Source organism: Festucalex cinctus, chromosome 2, assembly GCF_051991245.1.
Source record: "Festucalex cinctus isolate MCC-2025b chromosome 2, RoL_Fcin_1.0, whole genome shotgun sequence".
NCBI lineage: Eukaryota > Metazoa > Chordata > Actinopteri > Syngnathiformes > Syngnathidae > Festucalex > Festucalex cinctus.
In genome coordinates, this window is record NC_135412.1 from 18,416,650 (window position 1) to 18,438,923 (window position 22,274).

Below are 22,274 nucleotides of genomic sequence, written 5' to 3' on the forward strand. Positions count from 1 at the left end.
TAGAAATGCACAAAGCGCCTCTCTCTGTTCATCATTCAACAAGGAAACGGTGAGTAATTCTGCGAGAACGAGAACAGAATGAATTGTAGAGTCCATTTGTCCATGTTGGGTTTGTTCGTTAGCCCCTGCGTCGGCGCTGGCTTCCTGGTTTCGACGCAGTTGCATATCCCGCCCTCAAACACAGTGTCGCTCTGTGATTGGTCCGAACCACCGGCGGTATTCTCTGGAGTTTGTGAACTCACAAATACCACAAGAATTCATCTTGCGAGAGCAAGTTTATGTCAGGACCGTCAACAATGAAATGAAATCAAAGCCCATCAGGACAAAATTTGTTGCGAAATGTAAAACTAAGTTCTGTAAGTCAAGATTCACGATACTGAGATAATATACTCTGAATGGTCAATGCTAACAGCTCGTTCTTTGAGAGGCTCTCATTACTCCATATCGGGATCCTGGCTTAAACTGAACAGAAGTTGTCACTAACAGTAGCAACATAAGATGGCCGCCCTCTGGCTTTGTCCTATTGTTTGTTAGTCCGCCGTATATGTCTGTGGCCCTGTGGACAGTTGAGTCGGCATGAGAACAACTTCCAGGTTGCATTTGAAGCATTGAGAAGCATGGAGCGTTGCAATTATGAGAAACAAGACCCACCCAATGTGTAGGTGGAAAGAGGGTTTGTGCGTAGGCAGAGCGCTAGTCAAGCTAGGGCCGCCACCGACTCCATAGAATTTATTCATCAACTAGAAGAATGATATAACCAGATGACTACATAGTATGGCAGACCTCATACACTTGTGGAAACTACATTTTGACTTTATTCACATACATTGTGAGTTTTTTTTCCCCCCGTTAAAAATGCTTGTAACATTACATTTTGTCTACAAAATTGTATTTATATATTATCCACTACGGCTCTACTTATCCTCTACAGAAAACTGTTCAGCTGCTGGAGAACTCTGATCAAATATTGTGTAAATGTCCCTGGTAGGTGTGCTGTCAATGCTGGGAAACGGGATCCTGCTGTTCGTGGCCTATAGAAAAAAGTCCTCCTTGAAGCCAGCTGAGTACTTTGTTGTCAACTTGGCCATCAGCGACCTGATGATGACCATCTCCCTGTTCCCTATTGCTGTACCATCAGCCTACACTCATAAGTAAGTCTCCTTTTATCTACTGTATTACATCACTTATGTCGTCTTCATCTGTCAAGGCCTTCTTTTTGTGAATTTGATGAATATGTCAAGCTTGCCGCAGCAGGAAAGATTACACTAATTAGACATTCGTGCTGGTTGTAGACTTACAAAAATGATTTAAAAAAATTAGGGTTAGGGTTATCCTTTAGTGCAATCACATCTAAAACATATACTGTAACTTAACCCATATAAACAACATATGCAAGGGTGACATAAGTGTGGCTGGAAATCATTTAAAGCATGAAAAGTCTTATTTAAGTTTGTGTAACCTCTTTTGGAATCATGACTACAGCTTGCTAGCTAGCCATTTACCATTACGCATAAAATGCTGACAAAACACAATTCCAAAACCGTTCCCCTCATTATGAAAATGTTGCAATGTTTTCTTTCTCCCCCGCTAACACCTCTTTTTTATCGACCCCCCACCCCACCCAACCCAGGTGGCTGTATAATAAGACCACCTGCATCGTTTACGCCTTCTGTGGCGTTTTGTTTGGCCTGTGCAGTCTGACTAACCTGACGGTGCTTTCTTCTGTCTGCTGGCTCAAGGTCTGCTGCCCAAACTATGGTAAGGTGACTATCACGTTATTATATGGAGTCCTGATTTTAACTTTTAATTGTGTCTTATTATTGTAAAGTAATAGTACTCCTACTTGGGTACTGTTTTTATTCTCAGCTGCCCTGTCAATGTCGATTTCTAGCATAGGTGAGGAGAGCATAGTTGGACCACTGGGCCAGCTCAACATTAGACTGGATGGGCTCTAGTTGCTGGGCCATGCACCTTTTTGGCATTTTGGAGATGCTCCAGTTGTAAATGAAGTGGGTTGACAATGGAACTTCATTTACATGTATATTTACAGTATATTATTATTAGTTACGTAAGAGAAGACGGAAATATTTCACGACCCACCAATTCTCTGCTGTGATAGTGTCATTTGTCTAAAAAATTGTTGTCAATACGCTCTGCAGGGGAGCCAATACTCCACTGTGCGCTCTTTGACAATAAAAGCGCTACTGCCACCTACTGTAGTGGATGTGCATTTACGCTTTATTCTATTTGAGGACTGATTTACATGCAAACTCCACGCAGCCCATGCCCCTTTGAATAACACTCACCAGGTAATCCATCTCTATACAGTAGAGTATATTAAACATGGAATGTAATTCCAAAAAGTACCACGTCCTTCTCAAAGGTCGTAGTGTTGTCAAGGTGAATGTGTTTCATTAAATGGTTTTACGGAGAGCTTTTCGTCATTATTCACCGGTGAATATATATAATATGTAAGAGAGCATCGTTGCAAGCGGCAGTGAAAATTGCAATGGGTCATTGTGGCATGACATATTTACAGTTGATCTGTGTGCAATTCTGAGCCCAGGCAAGCAACTTCGAGGCCATTCCACATTAGTGATGTGCTGTCTTGGAGCAAGATGGCATGATGTCATCGTTTTTTTTTTTTTTTAAATAAAGGTTTACTGTCTTAACTGTTTTCTTTTAATGTGGCAATAAAGCTGTTTAGAAGTATGAGAAAATGAGGCTGTAAAAAGGAGAACATTCAATATTGGCTATTTTAATGAGGCCATTTCATGTATTTTGGTAGAACAAACACATTCCACATATTGTTCCACGCTGAGAGTTGATGATGATTGTATTTTGATTGCCTTGCAAGTCTTTTATATATTCGGTCCCGTTTTAATTTCACTGTCAAATGATCAGCACGTTCGGCAGCTAAGTTTCTAATTCTGTAGACACTATGGGAAAGCTCATCTCTTCTGTCAACATTCAAGAATGTTTTTTTGTTCTTAGAGGAATGTTAATTTGATCGTAAGTGATGTTCTGACATTTAAGTGGAATATCAATTTGCAAGTTCAAATCAGACAACCGCTAAGTTCTACTGTTGTAGGTTTTTAAAGGACACTCTAATTTAAAAGCTACCTGCCAGAAAACTATTACATTTTAGTTTATCCTTCACTAGTCCAGATCATTTTCATGTTTGCAAACATGAAAGTATTTAAAAAATGATAACCATGTCCAAATAAAATCTGACAAGTGTGCGTTTTACGTAACCTAGCTCTGAAACTAACCCAAGCCCGCCTCTGGCAAATGACTCTTTTAGACTCACTCTTCACAAACACAATTAAATGTTGATTCAGAACAAAACTAACACTCGCACAGGTATAAAAGTTTAACACTGCGCTAAAGAAAAACACATTTGACTAGGAAATACAGAGAATACAAACTTCGTAAAAATAATTTTTTTTTTTTAATCTGAGCTCAGTCATACACTACTGAGAAAACGGTAGGGATATTGTGCTTTTGGGGGAAAATTTACAATAAACCTAAGCTGTGCTGTAACCGTTACAGGGAAGCTTAAATTTGAAGTTGTCTATTTTTTCCTTTTTTTTTTTTTTCTAATGCAGCTGTCCAACTTTTCAGTGCTTCAGTATACTTGCTGTTCTCTAACAAGCACACGCCAACATTCACAACATGGTGTTTGATCCAACAATTGAAAAATACATCTGCCAGTTCAATATTCGTATTTTAAGAGTCCTCTGCATCTTGCTGTTCACATTTTGACAACTGAAGAGGCTTCCAACATGGAATATTTTAGTGGGACGTTTCTACTCATTTTAGAGGTCGCAGAGAAATTCAGGCTTTACTGTATATGTTTCCTTGCAACTGCAATGAGTTTTAAAAACTTGCCGCTTCTGCCTCCAAGTAGTTTCTGGGGACCCTTTCAGCTCCAGTTGTGTCATTGAAGTCAAGGCCACATTTTAGGAGGGCTCTTTTTGAACCTTTTTCTTCCCCCCAGAAACACATCTATAATGCAGAACACACGACTCCAGAGACTACAAGACTCACAAATACAACAGTCTGAAATGCAAATGAGCACAAGCAATTATGCCCTCATGACTAACCCACCAAGAACTATGTAGCCTACAAAAAGCAAGTCGCCTACCAACATCCACGAAGCAAAGCTGCCCTTTTGTTCCGACATTACTTTATGCACTTAACAAGCTGCTCCGCTAACACCCACAAAACATTAAGTTGCAAAACAGTGTCAGGCCAACAGATAAATTAATCCTGATTTACGTATACTGTGAAACATTAGGTGCTCACTCTGTCAGTGCTTCAGTTTTCATATAGACAAGTACTGAAGACAGAAGTTGATATTTGAAATAAGTGGCATTGTCCATAGAGCAATGGAGCCTAGCCTATTGAACTTAGGGTACAAGATGGTGCACTTCAGAGGCATTTTGTGGGGGTGCTCAACTATCCCTTAACTCATTCACTCCCAGCCATTTTCACAGAAGCAATCCCGTTGGCTCCCGGCTGTTTTACTGGATTTTGACTGATTTTGCAAGGCCCACAGAATATTGTGTTCTATTGTTATAAAAGCATGCAACCTATCAAAAAAAAAGATTAAAGTCTCTTCTTTCATCAGGAAAAAAAGTATGTTTCTATCTGTTTCTGTTTTGCAGCAATTAGCATTAGAACTAAGTTTCATCAGTTTTCACAAATCTATTTAAAATTGTAAGTAATTGAGCTTTTTTTCTAGATAGCCCTGGTTGATCTCCTTTGCTTTGCTGCCACCTGCTGGCCGTTTGTGTAATAACTACCATTTCTGCAACCGTTCTTTGCAGTTGAGAGGCTGTATCAAAGGCTTCTGTATGCTCTAGCATTAAAAACAAAAAAACGTATAAATACGTCTTTGGGACACTTAGAACATTAAAAAACGTATTTATACGTTATTGGGAGTAAATGAGTTAATTGACCTTACCGTAAACCACGCCCACATAACCTATAAACCAATCAATACGCAAGACGTCATGTCTGCGATGTCACATGCGTTTTGCTGCGGACAAACAAAAGCAATCCAGCTCCCGGTGGTGCATTGCTTGAATGCGTGGTTATCCAAAGTCAAGAAAAAAAATCACTAAAAATGGTTAAACGCAGTAGTCACGGCTTGTATGAGTAATAGCCATTATCCCGATCGACTAACCAGAGTCCTGTGGTAGTCACGGCTTGTGTAAGAGAGACACAAAAGAGAGTCACTGTCCGTTTTATTCCATTCCCTAAACCCTCAAGCAACTATGAAAAATGTCTGCGCTGGATCAAACTGTGGAAGACCACACGAACGGTTGAATCCCTCCAAAATGATCAGAAACGTATACGTCTGCATAACGGTAATGTTCTCCATTGTTGTTTTTAGCCAAAGGCTAAAGATAGCTCCGGGTAGCTAATTGTCCATGCGTTTGTTGACTTACTATTTACTATCAATGCCAACAGAACAAACTTTGTACACACGACCAGTCAAATGTCTCCAAAATGACCAGAAACGACTACATCTGCACTAAGGTAATGTTCTCCAGTGTTGTTTTGATCCAAAGGCTAACGATAGCGCCGGGTAGCTAATCGTCCACGCGTTTGTTGACTTAATATTTGCTATAAATTCCAACAGAACATCAAAACTATGAGGTGATATAAATTCATTCTTACCCTGATTGACGGGAACAATATCCAAAAACTTCGGTTTTGCCGACAATCGATCAAAGTGAGGCAACTCTGTCTCTTTATGACTCCTGCGGCAGCAGGCAGCAATGTGTATTTCCTTTTTTTCCTTTCTTTCTTTTTTTTTTTTTTTTTTTTTTTTTTTGCATAGTGAGGGAGTTGACGATACCTTTCATTCAAAAATGTAACTCCCCCCCCTGCTTGCTTGGAAGAGTAATATCGGCATCCTGAAAATACCTGACCGAGAAATCACAAGGAAGATTTGACAACTTTGCCATTGCTGTGAATGCACTTCAGCTAATCTCGGCAGATAAATGTCAGCCAATAGGAGAACTTATTGTCATATGATGTCTTGCCACGCCCTATGATGAGATTGAGAGATTCTCTATATAAGCTGTCTTGTTATTGTCCACCTGTTCCTGTGTACAGCGTCTCTGAGTTTCGGTGCCTCTCGATGTGAATAAACAAATAAAACCGTATTTGTGTCTGTGCCTTTATAATCCAAACCTCTCAGCACACAACACAAGGTGCTACTGACAAGCTAACTGACTGGATGGCAACAAGCATTATAACTCCTATTAGACCATAGTGCGCGGGTGGTGCAAATAGAGGATTTTCTATATTAGTATTCAAAGCATTCACAAAAGTCAATTTCTGTTAATAGGTTTTACATGTTGTGCAGTCACTACATTTATTATGTAGTAGTGTTGCGAAACAAAAATTAGTTCTCTTCCCTGCAGAAATGAGAGCGGTTACAACATGTTTGTTTGATAAATCTAGTCCGTTCCTCTTTTGCTGTGGCTCAACATTCCAATAACTTCAGATTGGATGGTTTAGTCAAAGAATTTCCCCCAAAAAACGATATGCTTTTCTTTCATGGAAATTGCGTTAAAGTGTATAAAACTGTGAAATTTATCTTGCCTGGCCAGGAGCTAAGCGCCGCTTAAACCTCTGATCAAAGAATGCAGCACCTAGTGTGCATCCTGGAATGAGCACCAGTCACATGACAAAATTCACTACATTCACACATTTTTTTGGATACTGAAAGGTTCCAGCCAAGGATCAAACCTGCAGACCTTCCTTCACTCTGCTACACTGGAACATTTCTTGTCGCAGTCCAGAAACTCTTCTTCCACACCGGAGGCGGGGTTAGACCCTAATAAAGACGGTTTCTCATTTTTCCCCTGATGTGTTTTTTTTACATTTTTCCTTGCCCTTTTGTGGTTCGATCAGGGGATGCCCATTGATATTTGTCAACTGTGCGCATGTGAAGCCCTTTGAGACTCTTGTGTGATTACGGGCTACATTAATGACTTGACTTGAAAACGTCTTCTCTTTGGAGGTGAACGCTCTGGCATGATGAATGTGACGAATTAGTGGGGCTTTGTTTGTGTGTGGAAGATAGTATAGGCTGTTTCTATGGAGAGTTGAAAATGCATGAGAAAGGAAAATAAAAGCAAAGAAGTGTTTATACTTTGATGACACAATAATGTGAACGTTTATGTTCATTGTAACTGGAAGGCCCAAAACCATGATAGTATCTGCCGACTGCTGACACAAGCTTCATTTTTCGCATGTGGAATTATTACAAAGTGGCTTGCCGTCAAATATACTTGCACTAGACTGGTCCAAGGAAAACAGACTGAGATTTAATTAGATTAGAAATGTGTGTTCAGGTGGACTCAGTTATACATCCAGAATGAGAAATGCTTTTATGTGATGTTCTTTTTTATTTATAAAGCTGATAAAATGAATATTTTGTGAAATTTATCAATTCCAACTTTTCAAAAACAGTTCTCACCACTTTCTCAATGTAGATGAATCTGGAGTAGCCAACAAAAATCAAGACAAAACGACAAAACCTTGATTATTTTAAATGTGGTCTGTCTTGCCATAAGTGACATATTTTGCTAATGATCCAGTTCTTCGAGTCAGCTTCTGAATGAACGATGAGAGCCGGCTTCTGAGCCTATTTGTTGTGTTTGTTTTTTCCCTTTTTTACTTGTAACACTGCATGTGATTAATCAAGATGTGTTGGGGTGTCTGCGTTTCCACACTGAGAAGAGTGAAAGGGGAGGATGTAAACCAACGACATTGAAATGAGCATGAGAGCAAAATGAGCATAAAAAAAACAACATTCAGTCAAATGTTAGGTGAATTCTAAATAATGAGAAAATTATTTGCTTCAGTTGAGCTCCAGTAGAACGTCTGCATACTAATCCCATCAGTCAACAGGCCACATCAAAGTGTTTGTAGCAACGTATCGACCAATTAATCCAAGGATAAAGGTAGATAAAAAGAGATTGCTGCTGGCTTTTCTATGCCCTATGTTCAAAATCATCAGATGCTACAAAGTGCGTCTGATAAACCAACAAAACATGCAGACTTTTAAAACTGCATTCATCATTGAAACACATTAAATTTTGCCGAGTATGATGGATGACATTTCAGCAGATTAACCATTTGAAGGAAAACCACAGCAACCGTATTGAAGTGCCCATCTGCAACTCAACTCAGCTTTTATAAAGCACTTTAAAATAACCGTAGTTGCAATGTCATTTTTCACCTTGTGTCATCCAGGATTACAAACTGTAGAATAGATTTTAAAATTTTGCTAATCGCTGAATGGTTTGGGTCCTAATTGAATAAAAGTCCAATAGTACAGTCTACAGACTCAGGTCAATTAGTGGAGCCAAGAGTTCAACGCAAACATGGTGAAGCGCCTTTTAGCTGCTATGCTGCAAGCAAACTAGAATAAGTTGCCAACCAAAGTGAAATCAGCCCCAAGTAAAAGATATTTTCAATCTAGGCTAAAAACTACGCTTTTCTCCAAAAAATTTGATTAAGGTCTTCAAATCAATTTCACTTTAGTGTTTTAGTTTATTGCTTTCATTTGCTTTTAAATGTCTTGAAATTATTTATTAGTAAATATGTTGAAATGTTGTCAAAGTGTGTTCCTTTACTAATTTTAATAAGCTACCTTTTGTTCACTTTGCTTTACGAATGTCTCCAGCTGTTGTGTTTGTAAATGATTTTAGGTGTTGTGCTTTTGATTATGTGAGCCAAATTGAGTCACTTTGTGTATGAAAAGTGAAAAGTAGCAGTGAACTACGATTGCATTTATAATGTTGATATGACATAATGAGGATTCATGGCAAGATAAAGACTTCCCCCTTCGCCACTTTCATTTTTATTAAGGTCAGAAAAACTGCCTTAAGCTAGTTTTGTTATTGTTAATAGACACCTAATGACGAACAGAATGGTACACTTTCAAACACATCTTAACACTTTCGATTCGATCTAATCTGCAGCCTCCCGTGACTGTTGATTGACTTGTGAGAGCTGGATCGAAGCCCATAAAACAAAAGATTTGAGAGGGATGAGTCAGAGGCCTCCCTGCTTGATGGATTCATCCTGCCATGTGTTTCTTTTGATAAGCTCTAATGAAAACGGGGAGATGGAAATAACAGGGACTAAAGAGGAGTTTGTAGCTTGCTGACAACATAATCGATACAGAATTTCTTGTGTGATGTAAAGTGCATCTGGTTGGGAAAGTAAAGGCCAAGCTACTTTTCATTTAAAGAGACAAATTCAACATGTACTGAATGCTGCATAAAGTCTACTTTTCTTATTATTGAGCACTTTAAAAACTAAAGAAAACTCGGCAATAAACATAGCCTCATTTAAAAACAATACAATAATGTTAAACTTAAAAACAAATAAGACAGTAAATTAAAAGCCCGTGTCATAAGAGTCTGTGGACTCTATTTTCATATGACATGGATGCCATCCAGGCGCCCTCATACCGGTCACAGAAAATGTTCATAAAATCAGAATTGCTCTACAATGGAGGTACTTGTCTTTAGATTTGGCATTGTAATCGTTATCTATTATTTACAAAATTATTTCACCAAGTAGTCCCTTGGGGGGGGGGGGATTTTAAACCACCCCTGCAACAGACAAAAATCCACCATCATCATGCGCTCCACACTGTAGTATCTGTGAATGCCTGGCCTGTTGCGAGACGTGGGAATCGGCGGATGAGAGTGTTGTTGGCTCAAGGCGGCAGCTGGCTGTGATTAGGCATGGGCCAATCTTCGATTCTGACGGTATGATAACCATGACAAGGAGATTTTATTTATTGATTTTTTTTAAATTGGGTCAAATATTATTTTTAAACAAAATAAAGACTATTTAGTACATACAAAATGTGCATCATCCATCCATCCATCCATCCATCCATTTTCTTGACCGCTTATTCCTCACTTGGGTCGCGGGGGGTGCTGGAACCTATCTCAGCTGGCTTTGGGCAGTAGGCGGGGGGACACCCTGAACTGGTTGCCAGCCAATCGCAGGGCACGCAGAGACGAACAACCATCCACGCGCACAAGCACACCTAGGGACAATTCGGAACGCCCAATTAACCTGCTGTGCATGTCTTTGAAATGTGGAAGGAGACCGGAGTACCCGGAAAAGACCCACGCGGGCACGGGGAGAACATGCAAACTCCACCCAGGAAGGCCGGGGCCTGGACTCGAACAAATGTGCATCATATTAAGTTTAAATAAATACATAAATAAATAAATAAATGTTAACATTCTTCTATTTTAATTCTTAGTAAGTTACAGCGTTCCATCACTGCTGAACTAATTTTACAACAGGCATGTGGGCTATTCATGTTGTCCTCAGGGCTAACCATTACCCGGGGGCACCATCCATCCAACCATTTTCTGAACCGCTTGCTCCTCACATGGGTCGCTGGGGGTGCTGGAACCTATCCCAGCTGGCTATGGGCAGTTGGCGGGGCACACCCTGGACTGGTTGCCAGCCAATCGCAGGGCCCTGGGGGCATCATTTTATAATAATAATAATAATAATAATTATTATTATTATTATTACTATTTCAAAAAGGTGGCTCATTTACTCAACTCTGCAGGTGGCAGGCCAATCATATTGAGCCATGCTTATTCAAAAAAGAAAAGAAGAGCTCATTACCGGTGACAGCCTATATTAGCGGTTATTGAAATTTTAACTTGTTAAAACCACAGTAACATCAAACCGGTAATTGTTCCACGCCGAGCTATGACTTGGCTAACTTGTCTGCATGTTGAGCAACAGCGGAGGGATTATAGTTGATTGTAATTTGTATAAAAGCTTTGTGTTTATTGTCTTTTTGTGGCATTTTCGCTTGGTGTGCGTGCTGAGATTTAAGTAAAATGGGGAGCTTTGCCTCAATGAAGCTTGTGAAACAAGGGTATAAGGTGTAATTGTGTCAGTGTAGGTACATTCAGTGAGAAAAGATATTGGTACATTCTTGCTTCACATTTTTTTTTTTTTTAAATAATTGTCAAGTCAACACCTGCAACATTTAAAATACACAGAAGAAAGAATGAGAAGACACAAGGATTTGATTACTCGCGAGGAGAAGCTGACAGAGAGTTGTGCGCAGATCACAAGCTCCCAGCCCCTTCTGACACAACTCCCGACTTCTCCTCTTTTATTTGGGATTCCCTAACATACACAATAGGCTACACACTTGCCTCTGAGGAAAATGGGAGTACTGGCAGCAATGTGATAAGCAACTCCAGCAGTCGTAAAATACAGAGGACATCCTTTAAATCGTCACGACTACTAATCCTTGAAGGCTGTAGTTCTTCATTCCCACATTCCAGATGTCCTCAGGTTGAATAAACATGCAGCAGCTCCAAACCCATAGTGAAATACTGAATACATAGTTGGCAATTAACTATGTAATGAGAAAATATAGAATAATATATACACAATAACTCTAACATTCCCCCCTGTTTATTATATATTTGCTCAAAGTCTCAGATCACCTATGAGTTACTTCAATTAGATTTTCAACTGCAGGATCATATTTACGAAAACAAATACATTTACACTCAGAGGCAATGTTAATCTTTAGTCATAGTCGGCTGGATCTGAAAATAATTCAAGCATATCATAATGTACATTATCCAATGTTTCTGTATGTTATTCTCAGCATTAATAATTCAACCAGCTGTCTCTCTTCCTCTTCATGATGGCCCCAAAAATCAAAATAAAAAAGACAGCCCCAACTGCGTCTGATCGCATCTTACGCTCCATTTGATTCAGGAAAGGGACTCGTCTCCTTGAGTTGTCCCTTCTGACACATCCTGCACAGTGAGACAGGTCCTGGACTTCACAGCGGTTGGGGGAACTTTGAGGGTAGCAAACAATGTGCTCCCAAAGTCTTCACTGACTTACTTGGTCAGACTTTTCACAGCGAGTCAAGCTGCTTGTTTCTGCTCTGACCTCACTTCAGTCAGGCTTCGTTCCGCAACCTGGCAAGCTGTTAGTCAATGGTACCTGTTTTGTGCCATGTGATAGGTGAATCCAGGAGAGTCGTTCAGCGATCTTCACAACCTTCGGGGCCAACAACACTTACAAGGGCCTTCCCACCTTAGGCTGGACCTTTAATCAAAGTCAGTCACTACCCTTGATGGGAGGCTTGCCTTCCTGCTGAGATAGAGAGTCATCTGGCATTTGATTAAACATTTTCACTTCCTTATCATTTAAACAATCTTCTCATATAGTCACTTGAATAAATTTCTTTCATCTGTACGGCTTAACAGGTTATTACAATAGGCAAATTTAAATGGTCCACCACACGAAATTTCAAACGAGCTTAACTGTCTTGTTCCTTTTACAATTTCCCAAATTACTTAATCATCAATTATCTTATCTCCATGCTTTGATCATGTATTTTTCTCGCTTTTCTGTTTTTCCCTTAAACAATGTAACATATAAAGTGACTTTCATTCATTACTCCAAATAACTAGTACGTCATATAGAGACATGATCTGTTCACACAATGCTTCTGCCATAATAATAACATCCAGTTGTTTTTCTGGAACAATTTCAACTCATTGTTACATTTTTTAAGACCATCAATCAGTACTTGTTAATATTGACATTGTCTTACTTTTTGTTCAATTCCATAAAATCCATAGCCACTAACAAAAATTGTAAAATATTAGAAACATCAATTCCATGTATAACAAAATTCTAAAACAAAATTCCAAAAACATAAAAACTTAAAAAATTAAAAATATAAAATTTACATGCGGTATTGCCGTATTGTTACCAACTCCCCCCTTTTGAGACATTTTTATGGCTCACAACTCAAAATCATTATCCAAGCCACTTCATATAAATCTTATGCTGCATGCAATTTAAAATAATTTCACAATATTTACAAAAGGTTTTCATTTTTCCTTTTTTTCTTTTCCACTACAGTGTTCCCTCGTATATCAGTGGGTTAACCTTCATACAGTCATTTTCCTCTTCCAAAAAATTACACAGCTGTACAAAAATCCACAAAATCAGCACTTTTTTTCTTTTTTTTTTTTTTTTTTAAACAACTATGGAATTTAAAACAATTGGGACCCTGTAGCCTTCACCGCTCTGGCCCTAATTTGCGAAAGAACACTGTAGTTTACATGTCTTGGACGGATAGAATTTTATAGTCTACCCATAGCATAGTAGTAGTCTGGCATTTCTTCAAAACTAATTGTATCATACTACATCTTGTATTGTTTACAACCATATAATCAAGTTTAAATGTAACACATCTTTCCCAAAGCCATATGTAGTTAATAATAAAGCCACCATGAATATCAATCATCTTGTACACAATTAATATAAAATACTGGCTTAAATTCTACTTCATGCATTCTAAACAAAACTCATAACCATGTCAGCAATCAATTGTCTGTTCAAATGGCCTTCCAATATCTTCGTAAAGCCACTACTATCATTGTTCAATTTAAATCACAAACTGCATTTTTCACATTCATCTATCTATTAAAATTTGTCAAACATTGTCGTTGTTATCAGTATCTCAATTCAATTTCAGTAGTAGAATTGTTAGCATAATTATCCACCCAATTCATGTATAATTATATATGTATAATCACAAACATCAAAAGTTCATAACAGGTCACAATTTCACTCAGGAATTTAAGATATCATTTTGTAATTTGTTTCAAATCTTAGGGCCGACAAAATTACTTCGTTTTATCGTTGGGTCTCCATCATAACCACTTTACAATCAAAACAATCTCAATATTACACCCTTGTTGCACAAAAGTGTAATACACCTTTATTTACATCATTCTCCAATTTCTTCTTTCTTTTAAGTTGTTGCTGGTTTTCATTTCACAGCTCAATTTTCTTTCATGCCATAGAAGAATTTTGTCCATGCAAGTCAAAATCTGACTTCCCAAATGTACCCAAACAATTTCGAATTGCTTGAGAGGGTATTGTGGGACATTCACAATATCCTTGTAGTAATAATATATATATGTATGTATATTTCCCTTCCAGTGCAAATTTAGACCAGAATATACAATTTGGGTGTACTGTTATAGTACTTATTCATTCCTCAAATTTTCATCAAGAATCCAAATTATCTAATAATATATTTCCAGTTAGTAAGTTTAGTATTTTCAATCAGCACTTCTGCCCTTTGCGAGTCCTTAATCACTAGTCTAATTTATCTCCAATTCAGCATTTTACTCAAATAAATCATCTTTAGCATAGATGATATCTGGTCTGTTTGCTCTGATTTCCACTTACTTACATGTTGTCAAGAAACCCAACATCAGAATGAATGAATGAATGAATGAATGAATGATGAATTCATAAGGAAGCAGGTTAAACAGTTCTTCCTATTTAGTTTTAAAGAAAAACAAAAGTTCTGTCATCTCCATTTGTTCTGCCATAATTGTTATATGCAGTGTCACTGTATCAAACTCATCATCAGTTTACAGGTAGTCAGTCAACTGTGACACTCGTAGGTGTGGCATTGTTTTCGTTCTCACATTTATGCTCAGAGTGACATAGCTTATCATCTCCCTTCTTTACAATCAGTTCCCTCGCTTTTTGTAGTAAGGCGTCAGCTACCATTTAAGAATTTATTTAGGATATAGACTACGTCGTAAAAATGCAAAGATCCTACACCTTTCACATAGCGATATCCCTTTTTCTACTCAGCTTATCTTTTTATTACCATGTTGCCATCTAATGTAGACACCAAGACTAGGTCTAATCCAATTTAATATAATTCTGCTTACTGGTTTCGTTTCATCTTTGTTTTTTATGTTCACCTTGTTCAAATAAATGGCCGTTTTTCCACCAACAACAATTACCAGGGCAATAAAAATTCCTCATGGGGCATCCAAGTACTATCTCGGCAGCAGGGTCTCACTAACCTAAGGTGGTTACTTTGAGGGGTCAGTATTTTTACAGCAGCTCGTCTCAATCAAACTCATTTAAATTAATTACAGAGAACTCTAAGACACTGTAAAAACACAATTCTAAATTCCCTGCTGAACTTTTGCAACCAAAAACTCACTTTACCCAGAACTCAAAGATCCTGGGCTTGTTGGTGGAAAAGCAACTATTAATAATTGTGCTCCTTTAAGAACATTCAAATTCAATTATAAATGCCATTTTTTTTCTTCTTCATCAAATTCAAATCTCAGCTATTTATTTATTTTAAATAACTCACCACTAATAAAAGGTTTGCCTTCTAAACCATTTTAATAATCTTTTCCCTTCAATGCCTATTTTACTTATCAGGTTCTGGTGAGGGAGAATTTGTTAAATTCCACAGTCAATCACAGCAGGAGCTAAATCAGAATTCAATTAGGAAAACATTCCTCCGTGTAACTAATCTTTTATACAAACTTCAGGACTATATTCAAAACGACATTGTAAAGGCTCTTTCTTACAATTTTATGTTGTTCTCTAATCTGGATCTGCATGAGTCACACCAAATCTATTAGTAAATATAAACACCACAGTAATGAATTTTTAGAACATTTAACTCCTAGTAAGTATTTTCAAGTCAGTCAATAAGGTTTAAATTACTACCTGTTAAAAAGTCATGAAATCATTGCATTTCCATATAGAAGCTTCTACTATCAGTGTGATATCAAGGCCTTCCCCATTTGGCAATTTGACAAATGGTGCCATTACACACTTTACAATATAGTCATAGCTGAAAACCATCATTACTTAATTAATTCAAAGTTTCAAATTTCTTTAAACTAGTATTTAGTAGACTAGATTAGCATTATTTATCAAATAATCTATATCATTTTAAACTATCTATTTTATACTTTTGAGGGTAATTTCTTAACTCAGTGTCCTCTAACGTTACACCTTCCTGTCTTATCATCATCTACACCACCACAACTTGTTCTAAACACTTCACAAATCCCACTTTAAAATCATCCACTAATTCATCTTCTCTTTATCCAGTTGTTCTAATTCTACCATAATCAATTCTACTTTCACGTTTCTCTCTTACTTTTATCATTTCCCATGCTCAAAACAGTCCAATAAAAAGGATTTTTTTTTTTTTTTTTTGTCAGAAGTCCAACAACTTGTCATCAATCACCTACTTAACTCACTCTCAAACAATTAGCTTTACCATCCAAAAACAAAATACACAATTTTCACCTGAGGACCGGGTGATGACCCTTTCTGGGACCACTTTTTGGTCCACGCACCTCATATTTGATACAGACCAAAATTTCTCAATTTCACCGTTTTTAACATAGTTATGTTAGACACGATCTAACAACCCCTTATACACAATTTAAACCCTTTTAAGCCGTCGTCTTTAGACAATATGACACACAGACACATACAAGAGCTCACAGAGACAAACACAGTGAGAAGCCACACACATACACTTTTACAGACAATACACTTATGCCTCGATATCATTAGGCTGTTAAAGCTCCAACTTTCCATTTCATTTTATTCCTTATTTAATATTGTAGTGGATTACCATTATTATTGTTATTATTTTTACTATTGTAAATTAAGCTGGCCAGCAAAAGTATATCTTGTAATCCACGTATTTCAATGCTATATTTTAGATGGATCTAATTTTTCTATGAACATCCAATCCTTACTGGATAGTTCATCTTATAGCTCACCTTTTACTGTTTATTTTCCCCCATTTTATATGAATTTGGTACAGTCCGTGAACCTAGAGTTTCCTAGGGACTGATAGGTTCAAATAACAGGGTGACAATAAATTTCTCACTGTGGTAATTCTCAAGCTTCTACCCAATAGGGCGGAGAATTCTTGCCTTTGCTTCCACAATGAGTTGTCACTTACAATCCTGTTTGTTTAAAATGAAGTAAGTATCAAATGACACTACACTTCCATTCACTTCACACACTCACACAAGGCCCTTTTATTTTCTGCGTTTCACGGAATTTAAGTACGTACACGACTCCGGCATCGTCTCTTTACACGGACGTTACTGGGCTCCGTTCCCTTTACTTGCCATTGACTAGTATTCACAAGGTTTTTCCTCCCACACAGTACCTTCGTGCAGGCTGCGACAGTACCTTCGCGCAGATTTTACGTCGACATTCACTTCACACTTTCCCCCGGAAAGTAAATTTTTTCTCACCCAGATGTCTTCTCGTCCTTTGGATTCCCGTCAGCCTTCCAGATCCCAGTCACAGAGACGAAAATCCAGTCCCAGAAAAGGGTAGTATTTGCCGTGGCCACGGTCTTCCTGGAGGTCGACTCTGCAACTGGAATCCTTTAGGCGTCCTGGGATCCGGCTCGAAAGGACCAAGTTAATGTCAAGTCAACACCTGCAACATTTAAAATACACAGAAGAAAGAATGAGAAGACACAAGGATTTGATTACTCGCGAGGAGAAGCTGACAGAGAGTTGTGCGCAGATCACAAGCTCCCAGCCCCTTCTGACACAACTCCCGACTTCTCCTCTTTTATTTGGGATTCCCTAACATACACAATAGGCTACACACTTGCCTCTGAGGAAAATGGGAGTACTGGCAGCAATGTGATAAGCAACTCCAGCAGTCGTAAAATACAGAGGACATCCTTTAAATCGTCACGACTACTAATCCTTGAAGGCTGTAGTTCTTCATTCCCACATTCCAGATGTCCTCAGGTTGAATAAACATGCAGCAGCTCCAAACCCATAGTGAAATACTGAATACATAGTTGGCAATTAACTATGTAATGAGAAAATATAGAATAATATATACACAATAACTCTAACAATAATGCTCTGTGTAATACAAGCTGGTTTTGAAATTTTAATGTGCCGCTGAGATGGTTTAATCAGTGGAAGGATGCTTGACATCAGATAAAAAATGTATAAGGACGAGCACACACGCACACACGCTCCATAACACGACAGTGCATTGTATGCCCCAGGGCTTAACCAGCTGCCCCCACCCCTCAGTTTGGAGTTTAAGAGGGGTTGACATGCAGCTGAAGAAGCTTGGTGGTGGTGCAGATAAGGCTTGCAGTGTTCCCCTCTGCACTGATGATGCAATCACTAGAATCAATTAGTCATTGGCGATGAGTGAGGGCTGCTCCGGTATAGCTCACGGATCATTTCCCATCCATGACTGTAACCACACAAATATGAATGGAAGTGCATGGGTGGGGGCTGGGTTGGGGATTTTAAATCATACCACAAGTAGTTTATCACTTTATAATGTTCTGCAACGATCATTTCCTATGTGAGTAGTAAACAAATACCTCACAGCTGCATGTGACAAATTGTCTCCTTATAGACACACGTGTGTCTTTAGATTCCTAGAATTAAGAATATTGCCACCTCCACGTGTGGTTCATGTGATTACTCATGTGGCTGAAGTCACACTAAAGCAGTGCTTCTCAATTATTTTTTGTCATGCCCCCCTTTTAATAAGAAGAAAACATCTTACGTTAATTCAATCATATGCACTGGGTGGGAGATATTCAGGTTTAAAAAGGTCCACTACAGAGGACAAAATTTGAATTGCTGGTAGTCAGGAGGATACACAATGATGATTAGTTATAATACAGCAGAAAAACATTTCATTCACGCAATGAGCTCACCAGGAGCAAGTAGGCGTCCATTTGGAATTTGACATTGTCACATAGGAACTGAGGCTGGGAGATTGACCCCACAATTTACGTGTTAAGGACGACCTTTGTAATACCCAAAACAAGTTTTCCACTGGAACATCATTTTTATTTTATTTTTTTATTTTTTATGTCCAAAGTTGATTCCACTAACAGATTGGACAAATGGAGAAGCCTGAAAATGCTGTATTTTCATCCTCCGTACTTTGCCACACTTTTGCATCAAGTGGTTGGGTAATCATGGTTTTATTGATCCACCCATTTTCTATACTGCTTATCCTCATTCAGGTTGCAGCTGATCCGGAGTCTATCCCGGCCGATTTTGGTTAAAGATACACCAAACTGGACTCCAACTGCACATACAACCATTCATACTCACATTTACACCTTTCGGCAAGGCAGGCTTGAATTATTTTGTATTTATTTATTATATTAATACGTATATTTTTATGCTTTTAGCCTTTAATTAATAGGACAGCTAAAGAAGTGATAGGAAATTAAAAAAAAAAAAAAAAAACGCCAAGTAAGCCAAGTATAATAAATGAAGCTTCAAAATCATGAAAAATCAAGCCCTTGTCTCAGCTACACTGTGGGCGTCCGAGTCATCGAGTCATCGCAGAGGTGCTAGCCATCAGCTAGCTCATGCGCTAGCAGGCTTCTTGGGTTCTTTGAACTCGGCCAGCGAACAGGCGGCAGGCTCCATTGCTGCGTCACCTCCTCGTGGTGTTGCGTCAGTGTGATGGTCCACACACCAGAGGCACTTCAGGCAAAGTCAACTGTTTATTCAACATGACAGCACACCTTATTTAGCCCGTGGCTCACACTACATGACAAACATGAGAGCACATACTTTCTGCTAGTTGTTATAGACCCACAGTCCTTATTGAGTTCCAATATATTACAGTAGCTCGGATGACACAAAGGTACACAACAAAATCAAGTTGTTCTGTAAATTGTGGGCTCTAGGTATGATGAATTTTGGGGGTTTAGGCATAGCTAGCTAGCTAGCTAACTACACGCTGCAGTGGTAGAAATGGGCAAAGTACGTGTAACTATAAGTAACTCACAATTGCAACAGATAGCCATTCGAACAAAGGCACTCAGGGGTATATCCCCTAAGAATGCGCTGCGCCGGTTAAATTACTTGCTAACGCACTCACACATATACTCACTATGAATGCGCTGCATCCGGTAATAGCGCGAAATATTGCACCACAACTGCACCCACAGTCTGCGCCCAGTTACCAACCTATTCACTAAGGATATTGCTCTAATCATATACCAGCGTAAACACGCCCACAAAACTGACAGCTTGGAGCAAATTTGCACCTGATTTACTACACACGGCAATGGATTTGCGCCAAGAACATGGTTGTTATAGTAACAGTTGCGAGAAAGATGACATTCTCAGAGAGGACGACAACGACGTAATTCATTTATAAAAGTACAAATTATTGGTGCGATCATTTTTTACAAATATATTTTCAGATGTTGGCATGGGCATACCGTATATGCATATGGCACGTAAAAATGATTGTAAAATGCCTCCCCGCCATTGCCGCTTAGCCCGGGTTACGTTATGTGTCCTGAACCAACATAGAAAATTATTCTTTCTCTTTTCTTTCTCTCTCTCTCTCGAGGTTGCGGTCTCATTTACATTTGGGGTGGGCATATTTTGCGTCAAATGTATGCAAATTACCTAATTTAGATACGCACAATTAACACCGGTGCACCGGGGCGCAATCTGATTGGCAGCGCACTTAGTGACAGATTTCCCCATCTGCGCGTGTTTAATAGGCGCTCCCGGATTGCTCCATTTTTACCGGTTAGCGCCGTGCAAAGGTAACGCAAACCTTTCGTGAATAGGCCCCTCAGTTCGTATAAAGTGGTAGCCCCTCTACCTCTAAAAATGAGGAAAACTCAAATGACTATATCTTCTCAATTTAATACAATATCGTTCTAACTTCTAAGACTTTGTTCTCAGCACTTATTTCCAAACTGGCATAATGTTTTTTTTAGAAACAAATCTCTGAATTCACTTTAATGGTTCTTCAAGTTTGTAATAATAATAATAATGATAATAATAATAATAATAATAATGTTAACAAGATTTCATTTGTATTTAAACAACTAGTCCTTTGAATTTGTTGTTTTTTGTGAACTGCGTAATTTTTTCCCCTATATTGACACTCACATGTCTCCACATTAATGGTGTTGCGTAATCTAATAAAAAAGAAGCTTTCTTCACATTTTCAGTGATTGTTTATTTATTCTCTCTTATCTTCGTTTATTTACCTCTGTCCATCATCACTCCCACTGTAACGCGTTGATCTATTTGAAGCGTTATTTTTTTGCGCTTTGCTGACGTTGAAATGACGAGTTTGTTGTGATGTCCTCTCCACATCCTGTCATACATGTCTCCATATAAGCACATACTGTTCCCCCCATGCAGCACGTCTGTGAGAACGCAGCTGACAAGACACAGTGCCCTGCTCTGTTCGACTGACCGTGAGATTTGTTTTTTCAACCCGACTCTTGGTTATGCTTTTCCTCAGGCAACAAGTTCTCCTCCTGCCACGCCTGCCTGCTGGTCACCGGGGTCTGGTGCTACGCCGGCGTGTTTGCTGCGGGGCCCCTGCTGGGCTGGGGAGCGTACGGGCCCGAACCGTACGGTACGGCGTGCTGCATCGACTGGCACGGGCCCAGCCATAACTCTTTGGCGATGAGCTACATCGTCTGCCTCTTCTTCTTCTGCTACATTCTTCCTTGCATCGTCATCTTTCTGTCCTACGTGTTCATCCTGTTGACCGTCCGCGGCTCCCGCCAGGCAGTGCAGCAGCACATGTCCCCTCAGAACAAGATCACCAATGCACATGCGCTTATTGTTAAGGTATGATTCCAACACTTATTAGGTTTTTACACTACACGCACGTATGACACTCTCCTCTGTGGTGTGTCAAATTTACAAGATACAGTTCGGCACAAAAATATTTGGACAGTGACACAAGTTTTGTGATTTTAGCTGTTGACAAAAACATATTGACGATACAATCATATAATCAATATAGAATTAAAGTGCAGACTCTGCTTTAATTTGAGCGCATTGACATCCAAATTGGAACAAGGGTTTAGGAATTACAGCTCTTTAAAATGTAGCTGTCTCTTTTTCAGGGGACCAAAAGTAATTGGACAATTGACTCAGAAGGCTGCAAAAATACAAAATAAAAACAAGGGCCCTTCCCTCATTAACCTGTCACCAAATACAGTTAAAAGATCTGGAGTTGATTTGGTGTGGCGTTTGCATTTGGAAGCTGTTGCTGTGAACACACAACATGATGTCAACGGAGCTCTCAATAGGGGTGAAACAGCCCATCCTGAGGCTGCCAAAAAAAGAAGAAGAACAAAACCTTTAAAGAGAGAGCAGAAATGTTAAGAGTGGTACATTGTTTGGTACATTGTGAGAAAAACAAAATGCACTGGTGAGCTTGTGAACTTAAAAAGGTCTGGACATCCATGGACGACAACAGTGGTGCATGATCACAGAATCCTTTCCATGGTGAAGAACAATCGCTTCACAACATCCACTCAAGTGAAGAACACTCTCCAAGAA

At 38.9% G+C, this 22,274-nt stretch overlaps 1 protein-coding gene across 2 annotated transcripts in view; it reads left to right on the forward strand.

The window, feature by feature from the left end:
- The window catches only part of opn7b (opsin 7, group member b), a 55,685-nt gene that overhangs the window by 29,966 nt on the left and 3,445 nt on the right, over positions 1-22,274 (forward strand). For both annotated transcript variants that reach the window (XM_077513479.1, XM_077513480.1), the window contains 3 exons: positions 989-1,151; positions 1,631-1,758; positions 21,220-21,554. In XM_077513479.1, coding sequence (XP_077369605.1) covers positions 989-1,151; positions 1,631-1,758; positions 21,220-21,554 — 626 coding nt within the window. The remainder of the gene's footprint in view (positions 1-988; positions 1,152-1,630; positions 1,759-21,219; positions 21,555-22,274) is intronic.